Genomic DNA, 22,989 nt, shown 5'->3' with positions numbered 1-22,989 from the left:
TCAGAATGGTTGGTACCTTACCATCTTGTAATGTTCCCCCATTTCCACTAAGGGGACAATTTCATGTGTTTATTTTGTTACAGTAACTAGTAAGATAAATGTCTCCTTGAATTGCATCAAGTGTATCCATATAATAAAGAAGACTAAAAGAATGTAAATTAATCTTAGAGTTTGAATTCAGTTAAAAATTACGGCAATAATGACAAACTGAACATATAGTATTCTTGTACAGTTTTCATAGTATTCCAAAAATTTTATTTTTTTCTGACAGAATTGTGCAATGGGATCCATATTTTGTTCCTTATAATGACAGTTGAATTCAAAACATGAATATTCATAGGAATATAAAGTGTTAGGTAAGAAAATATGAATTAGTCGTCTGTATATATGTGAATAAATATTTTTAATTTTCTGTGCATAGTAGAGTTTTAATTAATTTGTTTTTACTCTTCAGTTGAATTGATTCTATGGAAACAAAATTTCAGTGGATTATTAAATATCACCAAGCAATGAATGTTGTGTTATGACAAATAAACATATGACTGCATTCTGCTTATTGTGGTTGCATATAAATTACTGCAGTATATTTCAAAACATGGTGTTAGAAGCAATTCCAGTGTAAGAAGTCTACAGAACATGAATAATTTTTATGTGTATCCATCTCTCTATTATTTCTCACAGACAAATGAGCTGACAGACAAAATTAATAGTTCCCATGGATCCATTGTCTCCTGCAATACTATGATGTCAGCACATGTGTACACTACAGTTGGCATTTACAAGGTAAGTAACTTTTTATGCATTACCTCAAAAATATTTAGTTTCTATGATGTACTTTTCACTTGTATGACATAATTTTCAATGAAGATAAATGCAGATAGACTGATAATTTGGTGACTTGTGTAGATTGTCTGATATGCCACATGTGCTTCAAAACAATAAAAATTCTAAGGCTTTCCATTGAGAAAGAAACTATCATTACATTAAAAATATAAACTTTAAGAGTTGTATAGGCAACAGTTAAATAGCACACTGGACATGACTTTAGGAGGAAGATGTTTCAAATCCCTGTCCAGCCATCCAGATTTAGGTTTCCCATTATTTCCTTCAATTGCACAAGGCAAATGCCACGATGGTTCTTTTGAAAAGAGCATATAATGAGTAAAGGAAATAAATGTCTTCACAAGTACAGTATGGGGCTAAAGGTGAGTCCTTTAGAAAGTACTGAGATTTATGCAGGAATCAGAGTTTTGACATTGGGGATGTGGAAGGCAGAGTAAATCGGCGAGGCATGATCGGGGAGCTGTAAGGGGTTGAGATGTGATTGGATCAGAATGGTAGGCTTTTCCTTGGTTGTAGGGAATCCCATGCAGGCATAAGACAGGATAAGCTGGGACAGTTTCAGAATCCCTTGTGGGCATATGACAAGATTAGCTCTGATAGCTTCATCAGATGGTGCTGGGAATGCTGATCCAACTGTGGAAGACCAAAGAGTTTCTATTGTAGTGATAGTATTCGTGAAGTTGTGGTCACAGAGTAAAAGGATTTTGCGAAAAGAGTAGAGGCTGCTAAGTATGGTCTGAGTTAGCATTGTAAGATTATGAAAGACCAGGTTGGTGAGGGTGAGGGACTGATAGAATTGAAAAGGATGGTAGGATGGATGACAGGCTGAGATGCCAATTTTAACAGTAAGCCCATTAAGTGGTAGATCATGTGTGAGACAAAATTTCAGAATGAGAATGCATGATTGGAATTTTACAAGGGCAAAGGAGAGTTTTTGGAACTAACAAAGGTAGAATGAGCAGAAATTTATGGTTGGATGGTCAGGAGACAAAAGGAGTAGCTGGCAGTGGGGAGTTGAAAGAGGCCAAGGGAGTGTGCATTTGGGTGTCTGTGTGGTTGTGTGTGAGAATGTATTGCATTGTATTGTGATGTATTTATTGGCCCTGTTGTCTACAAAAACATATTTTGCATAAGACACTGGATGAGTCAAGTTACAAGTACAGCTTAAAAAATCATTTCTAGGCATACTGATTTAAGGTTACAATAATACACTTTATACACGTATTTATCTACTAACTATTATACACTAAATATTTATATAGCACACCTCACAAATTTAAATATTCTTCGGTGAAGTAAAAGCAGTGATGCTGTAAATATGGCTTTACAGATTTTCCAAAGGTGTTCACCTCAGTAATAGCTTTTATGTTTTCGGGAAGTTTGTTATGAAATTTAACTCTGATGTAGAAAGTACCTTTTTGGCACAAAGATGTGTTGATGTGTGTTATAGGTAAATTTTTGTTTTGTGTGTACTTTTATTGGAAAAAGGGTAAGAGCTTGAAAGCTACAGTGAGTATTGTTGCTCCACATGTCAGTTTGCTATAAGTCAGTGGGAGCCTTTCCTGTAGTTTATTCAATGAACTTCTTATAATTTTATCTACATGAATAACTGTCCAGAGTTTTAACAATCAGGTATTGTTGGTTATACTAGGCGATTATCAGATGATAGCTGAACAAGGTCATAACTAATATGTAGCAAAAATTGAACATATTAAATGTAACATGGTTGTATTATACAGTTTCAAATAAGCAATTCTTACCATAATTAGGAAATAGTAAATATTACATAATATGTAGATATCAGAGTTACTCATAGTAGAGCTATAGTTGAGAACTAGAAAAGAACCAAACTCCCTGAAAGAAATTCTGAGAGATGAACATAAAATTATATCTATAGTGTGCATGGCTGACATGATGAATAAAAATGGTCCCAAAATCTGAGACATATGTAGAGGAATTGCTTTACTGGGTGGCATCTTGCCTCCAGTAGAACCTATAACTTGAAAGATAGCTGAGGACTACCAGTGCATTTTTTTTTTTTTTTTTTTTTTTTTTTTTTTTTTGAGAAAAACATCTATATTATACTCTTATTTTCAGACACCAGAGATGCCCTGGGATTTTAAAAAAGATGTCAGTATTTTCACTGGTGGTTCTCATATAATAAATATACAATTCAAACTGTCCCAAAATGTAATTTATTACTACTTCTTTGACATTCTGCAAATTATGTGGATTGCTGTAACACAACTGCAACATCTCACTGCTGCCTCAATTTGGTGGCCTTTTCGATTGATTCTTAGCAGTCATGAAACCCAGCAGATGATGACAGTGATGTTCAAAATATCATATTAGAAGATGAGAACTGATCTGTTCCTGATTTTAACTTTTTCCACTATTACCTTGAATGTGATGTGGTGGTCTTTTGAGCATCAGGGCCTCCAATTCTCTTGCAGATCTTGGTTCTTCAGAGAGAGATGGTCTTCCGATTTGTTCTTAATCACTTTGACATGTTTGACCATACTGATTGCATCTGTGCCACATGACCGCTGTGTCACTGCATTGATCCTGTACACTTACAGCAACCAACATTTTCCTCTTCAAATGCATAAAATTAATTGCCACACAGTACTTTATTGGCAGACTGTATCATTTTGTTTTGGATCCTCTAGCAGCATGCTCTGGTACTGTGGCATGGGATTTCATTGTGTACTAGGACTGACAGATGACATGTACCTACAAACAAACAATACATTAATTATGTAACTTTATCTTCAAAGATGATTATTAAAATTTTATGCCTGCTTCTCATATAAATACATTGTGCAGATTCATATTTAAATCCATCGAGTAGAAAACTAAAATGAAGCTAATGAACACAAATCATAATGATATTCAACTCAAAAGAGTGTTAATTAGTAGGACTGCTCACACAGAAGATGTATCAGTAATAAGCAGTCCAAGAGTAGGTCTGACATATATGTTACAGAACTATGGAAACAGAGTGTACATCTAAAGTAGAAACAGCAAGTGAAGATACATGTCTTCTGAGAGACACTTTCCTGATCAAAAGAGTTTTCACCTTTCAAAAAATGAGAAGAGAGAAACTCAGAAAAAAATGTAAGGATTGAGTCTGATATAATGCTGAAAATGAGCCATGAGTTAGAATTACTCACCAAATATACTGCTAGTAAAGCAAATAATAGTCAACAGGTTGCAAATAAGTATACAGGGTGGCCCAGAAATGTGACAAACTTCATGGGTTTGTAGAGGGTGTCTAAGGGTACAAATTGATGATAGGAATTTGTGTCACGAAATGTTATTCTACGACGCTACAGAGCATCAAAGTGGATGATTGTTTTGGATGTGGGTTTCCATTTGCAGTTTATTATTCTCCTGGAACCCTATAAAAGTCTAAAACCTCATGTGTTTCTTGGTATATGGGAGGAAAATAAACTCCAGATGGAAACCTGTGTCTGAAACTGTCACCCACCAAGGCAATAAACCATTGCATTCATAGAAGACAGGCCTCGTTATGTAGCATCTATCTCTATATTCTCCACCAATGATCATGGCAGTCAGCAGTGATCACTTAATAGTGAACAATATTTGAGATATTCTGCCTACAACCCATCAGTGTACAGTGTCTTGTTTGCTGCTGAAGGGGTAATCTGGTGGCAAATGCCAGCATCTAGTAATCAGATGCTCTGTAGTGTCATTGCAAGATGTTTTCTAGCAGTTCCTATCTTTTATTTGTTCATCAAGACACTCTCTACAACTCCTCAAAGTTTGTCACAAAATTTGTGGGGCACCCTGTATAAATTTAAAAAGGAGAAGAAAAGATGATTGTAAAATAAAAAAGTTTACGGTATGTGCATCCCTTTTCATTTGTACTTCCAAATAGCTTTTCTGTGCCCACTGCAATACTTCCATTTGTAAATATATGTTTCTTTTGTATTGCTTTTCATTTCTACACAGAGTAAGGAGATCACATGTTCTGAAAGTTCAAGAGTTGATGTTTTTATGGTTTGATCACTTATCACTCAGGTATTCAACATTGAGCAGTTGCTGATCAAGCAGTTTTATTCGATCTTATATACTAACAAAACTACTGATGCAGAGAATGACAGATTTATATATTTGCATTGGCTGTTTAGGTGGGTAAATAGCAGAATGAAGGCTGCGTAGATAGGAAAGTAATTGAACTCAATATGCAGTCCTCAATGAGAAGTGTTCACCAAAGAGATGTGTATCATCAGGAGTGCCCCATGGAAGTGTGATAGGGCTGATTTTATTCTCTACATACATTAATGATCTGATGGATAGGGTGAGCAGCAATCTGTAATTGGTTGATGGTGAAGTGCGCAGTAAGGTCTCATTGTTGAGTGACCATAGGAGGATACAAGATGTCTTAAACAGAATTTCTAGTTGGTGTGACCAATGGCAGCTTTCTCTAAATGTAGAGAAATGAAAGTTAATGCAGATAAGTAGGGAAAAATCCTATAACATTAGAATACAGCATTAGTAGGGTGCAGCTTGATGCAGCCACATTGATTAAGTATCTAGCTGTAACACTGCAGAGTGTATGAAATAGAGTGAACATGTCAGGTTGCTGGAAGAAAAAGCTAATGCTTGACTTCATTTTATTGGGAGAATATTAGGAAACTATAGCTCATCCACAAAGGAAATGGTGTGCAGAATGCTAGGCAACCTGTTCTTGAGTAATGTTTGAGTATTTGGGATCCCACCAGGTTGGATTAAGGAAAATATTCAAGCAATTGAGTGGCCGGCTGCTACATTTGTTACTGGTAGGTTCGATCAGCACACAGTTATTATGAAGATACTTTGTGAACTGGAACTCCCTGGAGTGAAGAAGATGCTCTATTTGCAGTGCATTATTGCAGAAATTTAGGGAACCAGCATTTGAGGCCAATTGCAGAATGGTTCTACTACAGCCAAAGTACATTTTGTGTGAGGACCATGAAAATAAAATACAAGAAATAGGCTCATAAGGAGGCTTTTAGATAGTTGTTTTCCCTTGTTCTATTTGTGAGTGGAACAAGTAAGGAAATGACTAATAACAGTACAAGGTCCTTTCTGACATACACCATACAGTGACTTGTGAAATATGTATGTAGTTATAGATATAGAGGTATCATCAGCCCAAAGGTTGGTTTGACACCACAGTGATTTACTGGGCACAGTTCTTTTGGTGTTGTTATGCTCTTGACTTTTTGAAATCTTTGAAGAGTATCACCCATCCAGACATATGGGAAACTACAGCTTGACATGGTGTCTGAACTGTGATGCGACTCAGAAAAACACAATAACAAAAATTGCCAGAGATGGAAGAAATGGTAAAAAATAAAAAAAAATAAGTAAAGCAGACACATGGGATTGAACCCCAGAGTTGAAGAACCGTAGTCCAAAACATAATCACTGGAATGGAATGTTCATATGGCATTATTGTCTGGAAGGCCCCATCTGTGATTCTTCAGCTACCTATCACAAGCCTGTTTGATATCACTTTGGCAACTTGTCTTTATTAATAGTCATAAATGTGCCTAGTATTTGTGCCAATGCACATGCAGTTGTTACAGCAGTGTAAGCACTTGTTTGGCTGTTAAAAATATAATAAAAATTGTGTAGTTACTTTTGTTCAAGCCTGGAGAGCATTTTTGTAAGAGATGTTCAAGCATTGTTGGCAACTGTTAAACTCCATGTACTTAACTGCTCATCGCAAATACCTCAGATTTCCCTTTCTTACTCTGTTGCTAAGTGTCTATGAAATGCCTTTAGACATGCTGATGTTAATTATGAGCCATTTCCAAGAATATGTACAGGAGTATTTATTATGGGCCTCATTATGTACATCGACAGCTTAATTCAACTTCTTATATCAAAAGAACTATTCTTAACGTCAGCAGTGTGGGAGTGTCAACTACAACTTCTTTCTTCTTCTGCTTCTTCTTTCGAATAACCCATGTGGAGGGTACGATGAATCTGCTTTGGCTACTCTTCATTGTATTAGGTTTCCTTAGTTTCCAAATTTCTTTCATCCTTTTAGAGTGTTGTTCCCTTTCTTCTTGAGGCCACTTTTGTGTAGATGTTTTCTTTCTCTCCTGAAATTCTGCCTTTAGAACAGTCTTTCTGAAATGTGTTCTGTTTTCTATTGTGTCTATTGTAATTCCAGCATTTTCCATGTCCTTTTTAGTCTTTATGAACATGTAGCTCTTGAGTAATGTGAATCCACTTGGTTAGTCTATTGTTATCCATTCTGAATATATCTCCAATAAGCTGTAATCTTCTCTTCCTCATTACGTCAGTTAGTTTTTCAGTTTTCAAGTATAGCTCTCTGTTTGGTCTTAACCTGTATTCAGCATTATCGTTCCTTTTAGCGCCCAGTATTTTCCAAAAAATTCCTCTTTCAGCCTTCTCTAGTTTTTCAAGATCTCCATTTCTTGTTAGTTTGTGTTTCTACCACATACAGAGATTCAGGTCTGGCCACTGTCTGGTAGTGTCTTAATTTTGTGTTCCAGGCCAATGATTTTTTGTTATAAACATTTTTGGTCATACGAAACACACTTTCCATTTTGTGCACCCTAGTTTCTATAGCTGTCTTTTCTTTTGCATTGTATGTAATCCAGTCTCCTAGGTATTTAAAGGAATCAACTTCTTTATTGTTTACTTATTTACAATTTGTATTTGCACATTATGAACTCTATTCTTGTGTAATGGAACTAAGTTGTGAACTGATGACTTCACCTGAACTGATCCCCAAAATTTTGCTGGTCAGTGTTGATCTTAGTTCACTGCAAAATAATGTGAGATTAACATGACAATATCTAAGTTGAGCTTGATCTGACTTCATTTCTTGTGCTAATGTAAGGTCAGCTGTTTTATACATTGGCACTAATAGAGACAAAATCCGCTAGAAATAAATGGAAAAGTTTGAATATGTGATACAGAACATATTATGTATGTGGAAACAAAACAAGAGGATGAAAGGCATGGGACTATAAATACCACTACAAAAATAATTAGGCCTATTCCCCTCCATTCAAGAAACCTCCACTTCACTCCATTTTCATTCTTCAAAATATGTTAAAAACTTAGTACGCGACCTGGCAGTAATCCTCTTATAATATTTGTTTTTCAGGGTACAAGAGTTGCAATTAAAAAAGTCACAATCAAGAAGAAGCTGGACATAAGTAAGAAATTACTATGGGAGATAAAACAGGTGAGAAAAAAATTACATTTTTTGTGAAGGTAATATTACTTTAAGTATGAATATATTTCCAAGTGATTAAAAATTATCTAGGTCAATGTTATTTTTCAACATAAGATCAAAACTGTTGAAAGTATTGATGACAACACTACTCTGAGCATGTCTACATCAACATCTATATTCTGTAAGCCACCCTACAGTGTATGGGAGAGGGTACTTTGTGTACTACTGTCACTTCCCTACTTTCCTGTTCCAGTTGCAAATGGTCTGCAGGGAGAACAAAAGCTGGTAAGCCTCTGTGTAGGCATAAATATCTCTAATTTTATCTTCACAGCCTTTTTGTAAGATATACCTAGGAATAAACAATATACTACATTTGTTGTTTCTTCTACACTCCTGGAACTTTGGTAATAAACCGCACCATGAAGCAGAATGCCTCTCTTGCAGCAGAATTGGAGTTAGTTGATCATTTCTTGCTAAATGAACCTGTAATGAAATGCATTGCTGTCCCATGGATCTTCTCTATTTCCTCAATCAGTCCAGTCCATACTGACAAGCACTATTCAAGTATTGGTCAAATGAGGATTTTGTAAGCTTCCACCTTTGTCGACAGACCACATTTTCTGAGGATTTTTCAGTTAATCCCAGTCTGGCATCTGCTTTTCCTGCAGTTAATTTTATGTGATTGTTCCCCTTTAAATCACTTCATACGCGTACTCATAGGTATATTATGGAAGTAACTGCTTCAAATTACTCTTCTGCAATTGTTTAATCATACAATAAGTGGTCTCTCTTGCTGTGTATGCAAAATAGATTACATTTGTTTAGACTGAAGGTCAGTTGCCACCCCCTGCACCAAGTGTCTATCCTGCCTGTTTTCCTGCATTTCATTACAATTTTCCAGTGTTGCAACTTCTCTTTGTACTACAGCATCATCCATGGGAAGCTCATGGAACTTCCAGTGTTGTCTATTATGTCATTTATATGTATTGTGAAAAGTAATCAACCTATAACAGTCACACGCAGTACACTTGGAATTCACTTTTATGTCTGAAGACTCTTCTCCATTGAGAATGGCATACTGTGTTCTATTTGCTAGAAACTCTTCAATCCAATCACACATTGGTCTGATATTCTGTATGCTTGTATTTTGTTCATTATGTGGCAGTGTGGAATGTATTGAATGACCTACAGAACGCAAGAAACATGCTGTCTATCAGAGTGCCAGTATCTACTGCATTTTGGGTCTCATGGATGAACAGAATGAGCTGATTTTCATGCTATCTTCAGTTTTGGAATTCATGTTGATTCCTACAGAGGTGGTTTTCCACCCCCAGACATGTCATGAGATGTGAGCTAAAACATGTTCCAAAATTCTACAACTGACTGATGTCTAAGATATAAGCCTATAGTTTTTTGAAAATGAGAATGACCTGTGCTTGTTTCTAACATCAGGAATACTTTACTCCACAGCAGTACATTGCTGCTAGAAGAGGGCAATGTTTTTTTCCCCTCATACTCTATGTGTTACAGTTCTGGTGTACTGTCAGGTCCATTTGCTGTCTCTCTGTTGCATTATTTCAGTTATGATGTTATCCCATGGTGACTTATTTTTGATATAATTAATTTCGTCATTCATAGGATGATTTAAAGGAGGTACTGCAGAGCATATCTTCGTCTGTGAAATGGTTTTAGAGGAACACGTTTAGTATTTTGGTCTTTTCTGTGTCATCCTCCATTTCAAAGCCATTAGTCACTGGACAAACATGGTTTCCATTGATTTACTGATTTAACCTGTGACCAGAACTTCTTTGTATTTTCTTTCACATTGGTATACAGAATTATTACTTTTGAATTTGCTGAAAGCTTAGTGCATGGCTCTTTTATGCAAATTTTGGCTTTGTTTGGTTTTTGTTTGTCTGTGAGGCTTTCATTACGTTTAAATTTCCAGTGAAGCTCAATGCTTTTGCAACAAGGGCTGTCAAACCGCATCGGGTATTTCCCACCCACGCCTCCTCCCCATCTGTCCCCCACAACTTTGTTCAGAACATACATGTCTAAAGCATATTATTGTGTATTTCTCTTGAACTTTGACCATTGATACAAAATGTTGTTAGCCTTGGAGATGAAATTTTCATGCCGATCATTCAGCTAATCTTAAATCTGTTTCTTGCTGATCTTACTAAGCAGGAAAAGCCACTTAACATAACACTGGATTTCCGAATGACAAGAAATCCCCCCCCCCCCCCATATCCTGCCCCCCTTGCCCTCCTCTGTGCTTGTCCAGACCTCTCCAACACAATTGTCACAGTCCCAACAGGTGAGGTGCCTCATGCTGGCTCAGATTTCCTTTCAGCTTTAAGAAATACCTCAAACCAGGTTATAAAATGTAAGGGGACAGCTCTGCAGTCAGTATTGACGTTTGTCTTTCTCCCGGAGATTCACAACCTTGCCACTATTCACCAACCACCACCAGTGCACAAGAATACCACTAAACTAAATGATTTACAATCTGTGTACAAATGATGAGCTGTCGCTGAACTCCACTCCACTCTGCTCTGAGACTGGAGAAGGAAAGCTGTGAGGAAAGGAAACACAAAAGAAGTTAAACACAAATACATGTATATAACTATGGAAGATACAAAAATAGTAGCTAGCAAGTACGTCCGCCATACACACACAGATCCTGTTTTTTCTTGGTGCTCCAAAACATTCCAACTGTATTGTGTGTGTGTGTGTGTGTGTGTGTGTGTGTGTGTGTGAGAGAGAGAGAGAGAGAGAGAGAGAGAGAGAGAGAGAGATCAGAGCTGTCCCTATTATATAATGATTACACTCTACATCGTCCCACCATCCCTGGAACCTCACAAGATTTCATTTACAGCAGTGCTCTCTGATTGAGAGTACCTACCACTGGATGACATGTTATGATTTCTTCCCATTTCATTCATATGTGGAGAGTGTGATGAATGACTGCTTAAATGGTTCTGTGCACTCAGTAATCGATCTAATCTCTCATGGTGCTCCTTATGGGAATGATATGTAGGGGGCTGCACAGGGTTCTGAGACTCCTCAGATAATACTGGTTCCTTAAACTTTGTAAGGAGGCTTTCATGAGATAATTTGAAATTAATTTGCTGAAGATTAATTCCTTGACATCAATTTATTGTGTAGTAGATCTGTACCTAATAAATCTGATGTCAAGGATTTTGCATTCCACAAATTAATTTCAAGTTATTTTGTGCAGCTATGGATCATTAACAGTGTCTGTTTTTTCAGAAATGCTTGTACGTTTCATGAGATAATTGTTATCTATCTTCAGTTGTCTGCCAGTGTAGATGTTTTGGAATTTATATGATACTATTCCACACATAAAACGAATATACAACCATTAATGCTTCCCTTCATTGTATTCATTCAGTATTAGCTGTTATTACTTTTTGGTGTTGGTCCCTCAATCTTTCAAAATATTACAGGATGTGTCACACAATTTTGTGGTATTTTTGTGGAGGTGAAGCAGCCTATATGATATAGACTAGTGTGGAGAGCTGAATCAAACCAGTATTTCGACCAAAGACCACATTATGTTGGAGCTCTAATTTTACTAACAGTAAGGAACAGTGGAGCCTTTTCTTTATGTATATTTGGCAAACCGTAAAGTCTTAATGGGGCAAGTGATTCTACTCCTAAGTTTGCCAGGAAAGCAGTTGGATATAGGATGAGCACATGTTTTCCGTTGTTTCATGTCTTTAGTTTCCTTCAAGAATGACAGTGTAATCAGTTCTGCTATAAATTCATATTTTTACCAGAAGAAGATATTGGTGTTGCCCTTGTCAGTACATAAAATTATTACACCAGAGCCCTTGCTTAAGGATCAAAGTGATTTTCTTTTCTCAGGTGTCCTATGTGGGCATCATAGTTAAGATTTGTGAATCTTTTGCCTCAATTTTTTCCTCTGCAGTCTTAATTGTGAAGTTCCAAAACACCACACTCTACGACACTTAACAAAATTCTTGGTGGGTAGTTTCTCAGAAGTGGACACAAGATTTAGTCCCTTCACTAACAGTTCAGCCACCCTCAGTGGTTTATCTATCATATTAAATGCAAATCACCTGCATGATTCAACTTCTTGCAGTACCGATGGTCATTTTGCAAGATGATGAAACACTGAATTTTTATGGCCATATCCTATTACTACATCTAGTCTGAAAGCAACCAAGTAGCATCATCCACCCAGTCCCAGGATTCAGTTGACAGTTTAACCATTCAGTCACTTCTAAATCAGACAATAGTCATAATAATAATAATAATAGACAGGAGTATTCAGCAATGATATAAATATGGCTTTTGGAACAGACAAATGTAAGAAAAATAGCATAGTCAAGGGAAAACACACTAAACAATAAGATTACATATTGGATAACCACAGCGGCTCCATAGAAGCGATGGAAAAAACAGATGCCTATGAATATCTAGGATACGGACAAAAAAAAAAGGAATAGATAATACAAATATTAAAGAAGAACTAAAAGAAAAATATAGACAAAGACTAACAAAAATACTGAAAACAAAATTGACAGCAAGAAAAAAGACAAAAGCTATAAATACTTATGCTATACCAATATTGACCTACTCATTTGGAGTAGTGAAATGAAGTAACACAGACCTAGAAGCACTGAATACACTTACATGATCACAGTGCCACAAATATAGAATACATTCAGCAACAGAAAGATTCACATTAAGCAGAAAGGAAGAAGGACGGGGATTTATCGACATAAGAAACCTACATTATGGACAGGCAGACAATTTAAGAAAATTCTTTATAGAACGAGCAGAAACTAGCAAAATATACAAAGCAATCACTCATATAAATACATCGGCTACACCATTGTAATTTCATAACCACTTCTACAACCCTTTAGATCACATAACATCAGCAGATATGAAGAAAGTAAATTGGAAAAAGAAAACACTACATGGCAAGCACCCGTATCATTTAACACAGCCACACATCAATCAAGACGCATCCAACACATGGCTAAGAAAAGGCAATATATACAGTGAGATGGAAGGATTCATGATTGCAATACAGGGTCAAACAATAAACACCAGATGTTACAGCAAGCATATTATTAAAGATCCCAATACCACAACAGATAAATGCAGACTTTGCAAACAACAAATAGGAACAGTAGATCACATCACAAGTGGATGTACAATACTAGCAAACACAGAGTACCCCAGAAGACATGACAATGTAGCAAAAATAATACATCAACAACTTGCCATACAACATAAACTAATAAAACAACACATTCCCACATACACACTTGCACCACAAAATGTACTGGAGAATGATGAATACAAATTATACTGGAACAGAACCATTATAACAGATAAAACGACACCACATAACAAACCTGACATCATACTCACCAATAAAAAGAAGAAATTAACACAACTAATCGAAATATCCATACCCAATACAACAAATATACAGAAGAAAACAGGAGAAAAAATTGAAAAATACATCCAACTGGCTGAGGAAGTCAAGGACATGTGGCGTCAGGATAAAGTTGACATTATACCAATTATACTATCAACTACAGGAGTCATACCACACAATATCCACCAGTACATCAACGCAGTGCAGCTACATCCAAACGTATATATACAACTACAGAAATCTGTAATTATTGATACAAGTTCAATTACCTGAAAGTTCCTAAATGCAATGTAACATATACCGTACAGTTAAAAGGAAGTCACGCTTGATCAAGGTCCGCGTCACTTTCCATTTTTAACCAGACCTAAGGTCTGAGAAATGAAAGAAGATAATAATAATAATAATAGTAGTAGTAGTAGTAGTAGTAGTAGTAGTAACAATAATAATAGTAATACTAATGAAGCCTCGGACAAGCGCTGTCATGATCGGGGACGACGCTTGAACTCTATGCCCGTCCACAATGGTAACGACATTGCTAGCCACATGAAAAATGATTTAAATCCAAATAGATGTGTTTTGCAGGATATGCTTCCTGCAACCACTCTAGAAGGAAATCAAAGACAGAGGATGAGGTGGCCAGATGAAGTTAACCAACACCTCATGTCCTGTTATTACCAAGCAACAAACTTAGGAACTAACACAACTGGATACAGATCGCAAATATACATAACATTTATTACCAGATACCCAGAATTAAAATTTTTAACAGAACAACGACTAGCTGATCAGATCCGTGTAGTAATAAAAAATAATAGGACCCCAGTCAGAATTAGAAAACATCAAACAACAAGTACAACAAATACTGGAACAAAATAATGTGCAATCAGAAGAAGGAGGAGAAGAAAATACAGTAATAGACTCAAACATCCCAGAGCAAACAAACAAAGGACGACACGCATCAATTAAGCAATCAGAGGAAATTGAAATCTTAAGATGGCCACCAGAACAAGCACAAATAGAACAGGAAGTGACACACATGTTAGATATAGAAGAAAAATTTCAGCTGACATATATATAATACAAAGACACAAATACGGACATTAGACCATTCTTGCATAGACCACCAAATAACCCACAAGTCGAAACAACAATAACAACTATCTATACAATCATACACAACAAAATAAATGAAAATACAACTATGGAAGAGTTAAAACTACTGGTTTATATAGGAGCACTCACTACACTAAATATACACACTAGGCAGAGATCAGAACCAACCAACACACAGAAGAAACCCACAAAACCAGCATGGCAACACAGGCTACAGATCGGAATAGAAAAACTGAGAAAAGACATCGGACAGCTAACACAATTTATAAGAAATTAAATATCAGACAAAAAACAAAAAAGGTTGGGTAAAATCTCACAACAAGAAGCAATAGAGCAATTAGATGAAAAGAAGCAGAAATTACAAGCATTGGCCAAACGACTTAGAAGATACAAAAAAAAAAAGTGAAAATAGAAGGAAACAAATCCAAACATTCAACACAAACGAAAAATTTTACCAGACAATAGATAACACTCACATTAAAATAGACAATCCCCAAACATAACAGACATGGAACACTTCTGGAGCAACATATGGTCAAACCCGGTACAACGTAACAGACATGCATGGTGGATACAAGCAGAAACAGACACATACAAGATGATACAACAAAGTCTGAAGTGATAATTTTGCAACATGAAGTCACCCGAGCAATTAATTCTACGCACAATTGGAAAGCCTCTGGAAAAGATAAAATAGCAAATATCTGGCTAAAGAAGTTCATCTCAACACATTCACATCTAACTAAATTATTTAACATATAAAAGTGCTGGTAGGTCGATAGACACACAAACAAACACAAACATACACACAAAATTCAAGCTTTCGCAACAAAAGGTTGCTTCATCAGGAAAGAGGGAAGGAGAGGGAAAGATGAAAGGATGTGGGTTTTAAGGGAGAGGGTAAGGAGTCATTCCAATCCCGGGAGCGGAAAGACTTACCTTAGGGGAAAAAAAGGACAGGTATACACTCGCACACACACACATAACCATCCGCACATACACAGACACAAGCAGACATATTTTTCCCACGTGGAATGTATCCCTCTATAAAATTATTTAACAGTTACATTGCAGACCCATACACAGTCCCTGATACACTTACACAAGGAATAACTTATCTGAAACCTAAAGATCAAGCAGACACAGCGAACCCAGCAAAATATCACGCCATAACATGCCTACCAACAATATACAAAATATGAACTTCAGTCATTACACAGAAATCAATGACACATACAACACAGAACAAAATTATAAATGAAGAACAAAAAGGCTGCTGCAAAGGAGCACGAGGATGTAAAGAGCAACTGATAACAGGTGCAGAGATGACATATCAAGCTAAAATTAAACAAAGGTCCCTACACTACGCATGCATTGATTACCAAAAAGCTTTTGATAGTGTACCCCACTCATGGTTACTACAAATAGTGGAAATATACAAATTAGATCTTAAATTGATACAGTTCCTAAACATAGTAATGAAAAATTGGAAAACCACACTTAATATCCAAACAAATTCAAATAATATCACATCACAGCCAATACAGATTAAGTGTGGAATATACCAAGGAGACTCATTAAGTCCTTTCTGTTTCTGCCTTGCTCTGAACCCACTATCCAACATGCTAAACAATACAAATTATGGATATAATATTATTGGAACATACCAACACAAAATCACACATTTGCTACACATGGATGATCTAAAACTACTGGTAGCAACAAATCAACAACTCAGCCAATTACTAAAGATAACAGAAGTATTAAGCAATTATATAAATATGGCTTTTGGAACAGACAAATATAAGAAAAATAGCATAGTCAAGGGAAAACACTCTAAACAAGAAGATTACATATTGGATAACCACTGCAACTGCATAGAAGTGATGGAAAACACAGATGCCTATAAATATCTAGGATACAGACAAAAAATAGGAATAGATAATACAAATATTAAAGAAGAATTAAAAGAAAAAAATATAGACAAAGACTAACAAAAATACTGAAAACAGAATTGACAGCAAGAAACAAGACAAAGCTATAAATACTTATGCTATGCCAATATTGACCTACTCATTTGGAGTAGTAAAATGGAGTAACACAGACCTAGAAGCACTGAATACACTTACACGATCACAATGCCACAAATATAGAATACATTCAGCAACAGAAAGATTCACATTAAGCAGAAAGGAAGAAGGAAGGGGATTTATCGACATAAGAAACCTACATTATGGACAGGCAGACAATTTAAGAAAATTCTTTATAGAACGAGCAGAAACTAGCAAAATACACAAAGCAATCACTCATATAAATACATCGGCTACACCATTGCAATTTCATAACCACTTCTACAACCCTTTAGATCACATAACATCAACAGATACGAAGAAAGTAAATTGGAAAAAGAAAACACTACATGGCAAGCACCCGTATCATTTAACACAGCCACACATCAATCAAGACACATCCAACATATGGTTAAGAAAAGGCAATATATACAGTGAGATGGGAGGATTCATGATTGCAATACAGGATCAAACAATAAACACCAGATATTACAGCAAGCAAATTATTAAAGATCCCAATACCATAACAGATAAATGCAGACTTTGCAAACAACAAATAGAAACAGTAGATAACATCACAAGCAGATGTACAATACTAGCATATACAGAATACACCAGAAGACTGAAAATGTAGCAAAAATAATACATCAACAACTTGCCATACAACATAAACTAAAACAAGAACACATTCCCACAAACAAGTATGCACCACAAAATGGACTGGAGAATGATGAATACAGATTATACTGGAACAGAACCATTATAACAGATAAAACAACACCACATAACAAACCTGACATCATACTCACCAATAAAAAGAAGAAATTAACACAACTAATCGAAATATCCATACCCAATACAACAAATATATGGAAGATAACAGGAGAAAAAAATTGAAAAATACATCCAACTGGCTGAGGAAGTCAGACATGTGGCATCAGGATAAAGTTGACATTATACCAATTATACTATCAACTACAGGAGTCATACCACACAATATCCACCAGTACATCAACGCAATACAGCTACATCCAAACATATATATACAACTACAGAAATCTGTAGATTAGATTAATACTTGCTCCATAGATCATGAATACGACACTTCGTAATGATGTGGAATGTGTCAGGTTAATAAAAGATTTCTGTACAAGTTATTGCATTACACAAAATATTGCATGACACTAATGTTTAAGCTTTTTTTTTTTTTTTTTTTTTTTTTTATCTAAAAATTCAGCCAATGAGTAGAAGGAGTAGTTGTCATCTAGAAATTCTTTTAATTTATTTATAAATGTTAGTTGGCTATCTGTCAGGCTTTTGATGCTGTTTGGTAGGTGACCAAAGACTTTTGTGGCAACATAATTTACCCCTTTCTGTGCCAAAGTCAGATTTAACCCTGCATAGTGAAGATCATCCTTTCTCCTGGTGTTATAGCTATGCACACTGCTATTACTTTTGAACTGGGTTGGATTATTAACAACAATTATTGATACATGTTCAGTTACCCGAAAGTTCCTAAATGCAATGTAACATATACCGTACAGTTAACAGGAAGTCACGCTTGATCAAGGTCCGCATCACTTCCCATTTTTAACCAGACATAACGTCTGAGAAAGGTAAGAAATAATAATAGTAATAATAATAATAATAATAATAATAATAATAATAATAATAATAATATGCACAGTGTCAAGAGGTCATGGAGTAATTCCAGTATAAAGAGCAGTCAGTTTAGGAACTCAAAGACTATCTGACAGTAACACAGAAAGAATTGTAGCAGCTGCGGGCTGCAGTTGGGAGCAAAAAGTTGGGAATTGGGTACACGGCTGAACTGCAGTCAAACCTACCAGAACAGGCAAGAGAGTTAAGAGATGCTGCAAGCTTGCTAGCTTTCGTCTATATGTCTGCTACAGCTACACAGCTCTGAAGAGTGTAGACAAAGTGAGCAGGCAAGACAGGGAAAATGTGCAAGTTAAGGTTAGTAGTATTCATAGGGTCAGAAAGACTGAGAAGGTCCTTCAGCTAAGGTGTGGTTATGGGAGGGGAATGTCTGGATTAGTACAGAATGTTTTAGCTAAGTGCAAAGCTCAGCAATATCACCTGGGATTTAAGCTCTGTAGGGAAAGATCTGGGTGAAGTATATCATGCACAATGCACAGGTTATGGTTATTGTTATGGTTATTGGTGGGGGGTGGGGGGACAGTTTGGACCATAACCTAAACTGGGTGATTGAGGATGACATCAAGCACATAGCAGAGAATGCCTTTAACACAAATATGATGATTGTGACTTTCTTTAAGCAATATGACAAGCCATGGCTGAAGCATTCTGTTGAACATGTAAATGTGGAGCTTTATAAGTTTCTTAACAGATTGGGGTAATCACACGTGAATGGTATTGTTGTGTTGCCCCTCAGACAGATTCACCATTCATGGCTTGGTTTACATCAGAACATGTTGATAAGAAGTTACTTGCATGACTAATTTCCAGACGCATTCAGTGTAGCCAGAAACCTGTCTATCCAATCCCTGGGATTCTGAATACTTTCTTATTTTATTGTGATGATCATTTCTCCCTACATAGGTGGGTCAACAAAATATTTTCGCATTCGGAAGAGAAAGTTGGTGATTGCAATTTTGTAAGTAGTTCTTGCCGCAAAGAAAACTGCCTTTGTTACAGTGACTGCCACCCCAACTCACGTATCATATCAGTGGCACTCTCACCCCTATTGCATGATAACACGAAACGGGCTGCCCTTCTTTGCACTTTTTCGATGTCCTCAGTCAATCCTACCTGGTAAGGATCCCACATCGCGCAGCAATATTCCAGCAGAGGACGGACAAGTGTAACATAGACTGTCTCTTTAGTGGGTTTGTTGCATCTTCTAAGTGTTCTGCCAACAAAGCAAAGTCTTTGTTTCGCCTTCCCCACAATATTATATATGTGGTTTTCCAATTTAAGTTGCTCGTAATTGTAATTCCTAGGTATTTAGTCAAACTGACAGCCCTTAGATTTGTGCGATTTGTCGTATACCCAAAATTTATTGGATTTATTTTAGTACCCATGTGGATGACCTCACATTTTTCTCTGTTTAGTGCCAATTGGCACTTTTCGCAACATACAGAAATTCTCTCTAGATCATTTTGTAATTGGAATTGATCGTCTGATTTTACTAGACAGTAAATTACAGCATAATCAGCAAACAATCTAAGGGGGCTGCTCAGATTATCACCTAGATCATTCATGGAAATCATTAACAGCAGAGGGCCTATGACACTACCTTGCGGACTGCCAGATATACTTCTGTCCTACTCGATGATTTACCGTCTATCACTACGAACTGTGACCTCTCTGAGAGGAAATCACGAATCCAGTCACACAACTGAGACAATACTCCATATGTTCTCATCTTGATTAATAGTCACTTGTGAGGAACGGTATCAAAAGCCTTCTGGAAATCTAGGAATATGGAATTGATCTGAGATCCCTTGTCGACAGCACTCATTACTTCATGGAAATAAAGAGCTAGCTGTGTTGCACAAGAATGGTATTTTCTGAATCCATGTTGGTTATGTATCAGTAAGCCATTTTCTTCAAGGTGATTCACAATGTTTGAGTACTGTATATGCTCCAAAATCCTACTGCAAATTGAAGTCAGTGATACGGGCCTGTAATTCAGTGGGTTACTTCTATTTCCTTTCTTGAATATTGGTGTGACCTGTGCTACTTTCCAGTCTGTAGGAACAGGCCTTTCGTCAAGTGAGGGGTTGTATATGATTACTAAGAAAGGCGCTATTGTGTCTGCATTCTCTGAAAGGAACCTGACTGGTATACCATCTGGACTGGAAGACTTGTCTTTCTTAAGTGATTTGAGTTGTTTCGCAACACCTAAGGTACCTACTTTTATGCCACTCATGCTAACAGCTGTTCTGGTTTCGAATTCTGGAATATTTACTTCATCTTCTTTCGTGAAGGAATTACGGGAAACTAGGCCTCTTTTAGGGTAAATGTTTCTGAAAGAAAGAGCTGCCAAATAACGATACACACAGTTCCTGCAGTAAATGAAGAAACAAAAAAAGGCAGTTTGGACAGCTTTGGTAAGCAATTATAATGCATTTGGACTTTCCCATCAAAACATAAGAATATTGCTCAGTAAGAAAAATAAGCTTCTCATATCAATACAGGTCACTGAAAAACATAAGTGTATTTCTACAGATGTAACGATATTATGAGAAGGGTAGTTGCTACTCACCATATAGCAGAGATACTGAGTCACAGGTAGGCACAACAAAAAGACTGGCACAAAATGAGCTTCTGGCCAACAAGGCCTTTGTTGAAAATAGACAAAACACACACACACACTCACACACACACGCACACACACGCAAATGGTACTCACACACACATGACCACAGTCTCTGGCAGCTGAAGTCAGACTACAAGCAGCAGTAATCATGGGAGAGGCAACTGGATGGAGGTAAGGAGGAGGCTAGGTTGGGGAGGGAGAGGGATAACAGGGTAGAAGTGGGGATGGTAAAGTGCTACAAGTGGGAGCGTGTAGGGATAAGGTGGGGAGACTGTAGGGCAGCTAGTTGCAGCTTGGAGGTTAGATGTTGAGCAGGGGAGAAAGAGGGGATAACAGAAAGAGAGAGAAACACAAAGGCTGTTTGCATTGGTGCAATAGTGCACTATGCGCTGTTGGAATGGGAACAGGGAAGGGGCTAGATATATAAGGACAATGACTAATAAAGGTGGAGGCCAGGAGGGTTATGAGAATGTAGGATATATTGGAGGGAGAGTTCCCACCTGTGCAATCAGAAAAGCTGGTATTTCACATAATTCTTCTTGGGCATATTTTACTACCTTCCAATGGTTCTGTTTCACTTTCATTTTTTTTATATCCAATGTCTTCGGCCAAGTCGCCTGGAATGTCAGAAAAGATGTCCACGCATTCATCATAAATAATTGTATCGTCTCTTTTGTCTGCCATGATACAACAGCACAAGTACTTATAAAAACAAAAAACTTGTTGACGTGTGTAACTTATTGTTACCTAAACAAAACACCAACAGAATGTCGCCGGCCACTGCGTGATACTATGCTCACAACACCACTGTGATGTCGCCAGCCACGGAGCGATACTATGCACGTGACATCATTGTGGTGTCGCCAGCTGTTGACCACTGTTTCGTGCACGACACCACCGTGGTGCCACCAGATGACAAAGTGTTAATATCAAATAACTGTTTGTGTAATGTGAGGATAGGGGGAGTGGCTATATACACAAAATTTGAATGAAGTCCCAGACCACAGACCTCAGTGAATACAGCATTGAACAACTGTTTGAGTGCTGTACTTTAGCAGTAACTTGGAAACATACAAATAGCAATTCTGACAGTCTGTGGACCCTGATCAGGAAATAGTTTAAACTTCATTGGGCATTTAGAGATGGTATTAATAAAGATTACTGGAAATAACTGCTAAGTGATAATGAAGGGAGATTCCAATGTGAATTTCATTTCTGACGGTTCTTATCAATGGTACTTGGAGTAGCTGTTGTCCAACTTTGGTTTAATCCCCACAGTAATGTTCCAATAAAAATAAAAGGACACAGTGCAAAGGCAATTGATAATTTGTTTCTGAGTTCATCTGTCTTTGATGAAATAGATGAGAGACCCATAAGAAATGTTTTATCTGACCATGATGGTCAAATGGCAGCAACAAAACATCCCCATCAGTCAGGCTTAGCTAAGAGAGTAAAAAGGAGATTTCAAAGAATTGTAAATGCTGACTCAGTAACACTGTTCACAGTGAATTTACATGATGCAAAATGAGAAAGACACACAGCAGATGAGAAATATAATTACACCATAAAAAAGGTTTTTACACCATTATTAATCCAGTTTTCCATAACAGCTGGTCAGGTATATTTAAAATGCAAGCTGAAAAAAGTTGGCTTGCATCTGGAATCAAAGTACTGTACTAGGTAGTGACAATTGTATTTAATGCAAAGAACAAGCTTTAATCGAAGTTTAAAAATGCACTACAAGTAGTATTGCAAAATTCTTCAGTGTGTCACCAAAAAATGAAAACCAGTGTAATATCCATAAAAAAATTCAAAATTTCAAATGCAAGACAAAGACAATTATTTGGAGGATTATTATATATGAAACAAATAGACTTGGCAAGTTATATGTTTAACTCCCAGATGACAATAGCAGTGAGATAGACGATATGAAATTCAATACACTACAGCTACAAATTCAATCAATTCTTTCTAACAATAGGTGAAA

At 36.7% G+C, this 22,989-nt stretch overlaps 1 protein-coding gene across 1 annotated transcript in view; it reads left to right on the top strand.

The window, feature by feature from the left end:
- LOC126482223 (atrial natriuretic peptide receptor 1) overlaps positions 1-22,989 on the top strand; it is a 1,286,869-nt gene that overhangs the window by 839,332 nt on the left and 424,548 nt on the right. The window contains exons 12-13 of the mRNA XM_050106202.1: positions 682-783; positions 8,000-8,080. Coding sequence (XP_049962159.1) covers positions 682-783; positions 8,000-8,080 — 183 coding nt within the window. The remainder of the gene's footprint in view (positions 1-681; positions 784-7,999; positions 8,081-22,989) is intronic.

The sequence above is a fragment of the Schistocerca serialis genome, chromosome 5 (genome assembly GCF_023864345.2).
Source record: "Schistocerca serialis cubense isolate TAMUIC-IGC-003099 chromosome 5, iqSchSeri2.2, whole genome shotgun sequence".
NCBI lineage: Eukaryota > Metazoa > Arthropoda > Insecta > Orthoptera > Acrididae > Schistocerca > Schistocerca serialis.
Note: the sequence above shows the minus strand (reverse complement) of the source record. Positions and strands in the feature narration are given on the sequence as shown.